The 5127-nt window shown below is 39.5% G+C and overlaps 1 protein-coding gene across 1 annotated transcript; it reads left to right on the top strand.

The window, feature by feature from the left end:
- Positions 1-2969: 2969 nt before the first annotated feature.
- Positions 2970-3305, top strand: LOC145988954 (THAP domain-containing protein 2-like). The gene has a single exon (XM_083124257.1). It carries the CDS (start codon positions 2970-2972, stop codon positions 3303-3305), a length of 336 nt encoding a protein of 111 aa, XP_082980383.1.
- Positions 3306-5127: the final 1822 nt, after the last annotated feature.

Genomic DNA, 5127 nt, shown 5'->3' with positions numbered 1-5127 from the left:
TCACAAAAAGCAATTAAAATTTTAAAAGAAACAGTCATTAATCGCTAAAACATTATAAAATTCATATTTATGAATAATCTGTTGTTTTGAAAATCACGCGGAATGGGAAAAATCGAAATTAATAAAAACATCCAAATATTTGTTGAAAATGTGATCTCAACATGAGACCTCATGTCATAGCCCATATTTAGACCATCGCGCTATTTTTCTTCTTCAATTTATTTTCGCTCTCTGTGGTACATATTTCACAAACAAATCATGGCATTATAGAAGCCCAAATTTGTTTTATGTACCGCTAATATCATAACCTATACAAAGCAGATGAGAATTCAGAAAACGCAGAGTTAAAACATACCTGCAAAAAGTTTTCGGAGGTCGGAATTCTATAACAGAGTCCAAGGCCGAAACTAACTACCACTTTCTCTTGCGAATTGCCGCCGCAATCTTTGTCCTTGACAGATAACCAGTTCCAATAGCCTCTGCCAATCTGCAGCATCCGGGAGCACTGATAACTCCAAAACCCATATTTAAACCTTCGCCCATATTTAGACCTTCTCCTCTATTATTAACTATTACTCCAGCTGGCTCATTCTAATGATCCTTGGGTTCATTCGGGATATAGCCCTAAAATGAGAATTGATAGGAATAAAAATCTATGATACTATGATAGTAGCATACATGTATTTAATGTTATCCCTTCCAACACTTAGTAGTCTAATACGGAATACGTAATCAATTCTTTCCAGTAATATTCCTAATATAATGCAACTAAAACTCGTGGTACAACAGCCCTGCCAAGTAAATCGGCTTTTAATTGGGTGACGCATGGTCAGCGCATCGACTCCCATCGCTTCTGTTTATCTGGTCATACTAGACCAGAGCCCGCTACTTATTTTGAAGAAGATCCCCAATTGTCTTAACAATGTACTGTGCTTTTCTCTGTTAATTTCACCTATGAAAGATATTCTCCTGTAGCGAAACCGGAGGACCTTGGTTCGAATCCTGCCTAGAAATGAACGTCTCATTTATCTTCACAAGAAGTAGCAAGCAAAGTGACGAAAAAATAAAAAGTAATCGTGTTGTACTTTTCTTGAGATTTGGATTTAAAACTGTTTCGTGCTTGATGTGGACGAAGGTCTGGAAGATAAGGGAGGCCCATATTTTCACGCTCCACTTTTCCGGAATGCTAATTGGTTAATTACAATAGCTAAAAAGGGGCATACGCTACGTCAAAATCATGATTGATGGGAGATTAGCACGCTAAAAAGAGACGCGAGCACGGAGTTCTGAGGCTCGACAAGAGATGGCGGTGCCATCGCATGCGCCAGATCTCTCGTGCGGTGTAATGGTGAACTAGGTCGGCATCTCGAAGCCGAGAGGAACGAACGATCAATACTGGCCGTTCTCCTTGCCCCAACGGCAGGAGATTTCTCGAGAAGCTATTGGCCGAGGCCGTGATGACGCATGAGGAGGGACTGCAAAGCAAGGTTGCCAACTGGAGTGCGAAGTTGATAAATCTGGTGGATTTGTAATGCAGATTGCGCGACGAAATCTGACGAGTGAATTTTCTCGGCATTTTACGTGTTCGTCAGCGACCGATCAGGGCGATTTGCATATTTTACGGGTGTTTACACTTGTGTAACTTTTTAGATGCGCTCCATACACAACCACCTCCTAACACCCACCCCAGCTTTTCTCAACGCGGTCCCAAAATATTTGACAAAAGTTCAATTGATGGTAATTATGGAACTAAATATGCCTTTACACTACCTAAGAAACGATATACACCCTCCAGAATATTCTGTACACACAGCTGCTTCATTTGTTTCATACCAAGGTAACTGTCACCTGTACTTAAATTAAAATTAACACCAAGTTGACATTAATTTTAACATAAATTTTACGTATGAAAGGCATCATCCACTAATATCAAATGATGAATTCTGTGATACTTTCTACGTTGATATAATATACTCACTTGAAATAAACAAATGCATATTTTTTCAAAAGTGAAAATAAATGGTCGCCAAATTTATATATTGTTTTGAAGCCAGAAAGTTTAAATTAACTGGGCAGAAAATATATTTTATAAACATATAACGTATAAAATAAATATAAGCAACTGTAGTGTTATATATACTTGGATATTTAAACTTTGTTTATTATATCTTATTTTCTTGTAACTAAACAATACTAAGAATTATATGTATATTAACGTAAATAGGGTGCAATATTATACATGGTTTTAAAGGGAGAGAATGTTATAGTGTACAAAATGAAATTTATCTAGTTCGTACAGCAGACAGCTTGCACAAGGGAAATGCAAAATAAATACAATACAATATATGTTGATATTGGTGGAGATAAGTGGATTGAAGGTATTCTTCACATATTTTTGTAAGAAATTTCATTTTTACTTCGGTTGTTTTACGTCGCTTTTCTACTCATCGGGTTAAGCGCGACGACTAGAATGAATGGTGAAACGAATGGTGAGACAAACACAAATGCCTTACGTGTTCCATTCTTTATCCTGGATTCTAACCTGGACACAAGTTTAAAAAAAATCCTTGTAAAATCTTGATTTTTATTTTATTTCATTTATATATTTATTTATTTTTGTTCTTTGAGTTAGAGTAATACTTTCACATTCATATTTGATTTATCGACTTCTTATCGGATTTTATCTCCAGATTTAGCGATATTTGTATTCTGGTGGTTGGCAACACTGGCGAGGGCCTGGAACGTACACTGAGGCTTCATGGCGTTAGGTCAGGAGATGTATTTTCAGCGTCGGAGAAGCTAGCGTTGGTCGAAATTCAGTTTTTACCCCTCGGTTTATCGCTTCACCTGATGTAATCGTGGGGTTAATACATAAATCGTTCGATAGATGTCGCGCGGATCGGAAAACAACGTCGGTAATGTCCAGGCAAGTTCCTGAGACGGCGGTTTTCGGTTCTTAGAGAAAGACGATGCCCAGAAACTGTGCAGTGGCGTCCTGCAGACGCTTCCACAGGAAGGGAGCGTCCCCAGGGAACCCCCTGATCTTCCACCGGTTCCCGAAGGATGAGGAGACGAGAAGAAAGTGGATCTCTGCGTGCAGGAGGGGGAACTCGTTCAACCCCAACACGAGCTTCGTCTGCTCCACTCACTTCAAGGAGGAGGACTACGAGAGGGACCTCAGGGGCGAGCTGCTGGGGCTCGATCTGAAGAGGCTTCTGAAGAAGGGGGTCGTCCCCAGCGTCCACATGCCCAGCAACTCGCACGTCTTCACCAAATCCAGGAAGAAGAAGAGCATCCTTTGGTGAGTAGCGGACCTCTGTCTGTATCTGTAATGCTCGCGATGGCGGGAGGATGAAAAGGGATTTTTTTACAAAGAGGGAAATTTATTGAAGGGAAGAAGGGATTTTTTACAATGAGGGAAATTTCTTGAATGGAAGAAGGGATTTTTACAATAAGGGAAATTTCATAAAGCGAAAAGGGACTTTTTACGAGAGAAATTCAGTGAAGGGAATTTTCCTAAGCGAAATGGGACATTTATGAGGGTAAAGTTCCGGAGGGCAAGGGAATTTCTTGATAAAAAGGGAATTCTTCTAAGCAAAGGGAATTCTTGTGAGAAATTTTGAAAAGGAAGGGATTTTTTTAAGAAGAAATACATTTTCAAAGGGAAACGGGAAATTGAAGTACTTTTTAATAAAGAAAGGGACGTTTTTGAAGGGAATTTACCTTCGAGGAATGGGAAACCCCCCGAGATAAAAGGCATATGTGAATAGAACATTGAAATATAAATATGAACGGAAAGGACATTTTATTCTGCTACGATAGTCTGTGTCAAGCGGTTGTAATTTTGTGGTCCTTATTGTCTGTCCCCTCATCTGGGAACGTCAATTGCAAAGGATAGGTAAATGGCAAACTCTTATGTATCCCTTTAAAACTACTGTTCACGGCAAATTTCACAAAATATTTCTAATTATGTTAAGCGGAATGTAAAGTATTGTACTTTCCTTTTTATTACATCTGTAATAGATTGAATTCATTGATTGATGTGGTTATTCTGAATGCGTCAGCACTTTGGCTATTTGCATCCGTCACATTACACGTTACCGTTACCATAATTAAAACCAAGATGTGTCTCTGAAGACTAAAGTCTCCTTACCCAGGAAAGGGACACTCAGCACACATAAGGGCACAACACAGCCCTACAAGGTCTTGTACTGGATGACCAGAAGCAAGGCCAGGAGCCACACATGTCCATATTTTGAGCGTATACTTAGTGTTTTTGAGTCTCTGCGTATATTTTGTCTTCCCGTTTTGTCAAGTTTTTTCCTTCAGGAATACATGGAAAATGTTCCGTTTCTATCCTGAAGATGAGAGTGACGTTTGCTCTCGAAAGCTTGGAATCTTTTCCACATTTCACCTCGTCTATAGCCCGAGAGAATCTTTTCACCATTCGTTGCCAGGAAAGCTTCAAGACTTGCTCGTCCCCTTTTATTGTTTTAAAAAAACTGGTCCCCTAAGCGTGTACGGACTAAAAAATATATTTTGTCCCCTGAGTTTGGAAATTTTTAACGCGGTACCGGTCACTCTGATTGAAATGTGAGAAGTAAGCAGCATAATTTACTCGTTCTGAAATGGAAAGTCATGTGTCAGTTCGTGTCGGCCCGTAGCTAGAATTGATCTTCAGAGGGGGTAGGGGCTCACGGGTTATCAGGGGGGGCTTTGTAAAGCAAGTCCCTTTTTCAAAAGTTTAACAGTATTAAATAAAGGTAAATTATGTGTGACTGTGTGGGGGTGGGATCATGAAGTTACATCAATTTAGAAACATCATACAAATATACTACATTGAAGTGTTAATTGACTGCTACTGAAATCACACTCCCCACTACTTTTGATGATACAGGTATTTATTTATATCACACAAAAGAAAATGCACGATATTCAATCATAGTGCCTACAGTACATTCAACCACCGGCCGAAGCAATGAAACTCCTTTTCGTTTCCAAAACTTGGGATGATGACGTCAAAGTCACAGATTTCTGTCTAACCGGGAGGCTGCAACAGGGGCAGCGAAGGTACAGATAAAGAAGCTGCCCTGTGAAAGAACTTTCTAGAGCCTAGAGAAGAGAATC

This window comes from Lepisma saccharinum, chromosome 6 (genome assembly GCF_977018435.1).
Source record: "Lepisma saccharinum chromosome 6, izLepSacc3.1, whole genome shotgun sequence".
NCBI classification, from domain to species: Eukaryota; Metazoa; Arthropoda; class Insecta; order Zygentoma; family Lepismatidae; genus Lepisma; species Lepisma saccharinum.
This window is presented reverse-complemented; position numbering and strand designations above follow the sequence as displayed.

Excerpts from the sequence above, each read along its gene's own strand:
- LOC145988954 (XM_083124257.1), top strand. The coding sequence starts at position 2,970 with ATGCCCAGAAACTGTGCAGTGGCGTCCTGCAGACGCTTCCACAGGAAG.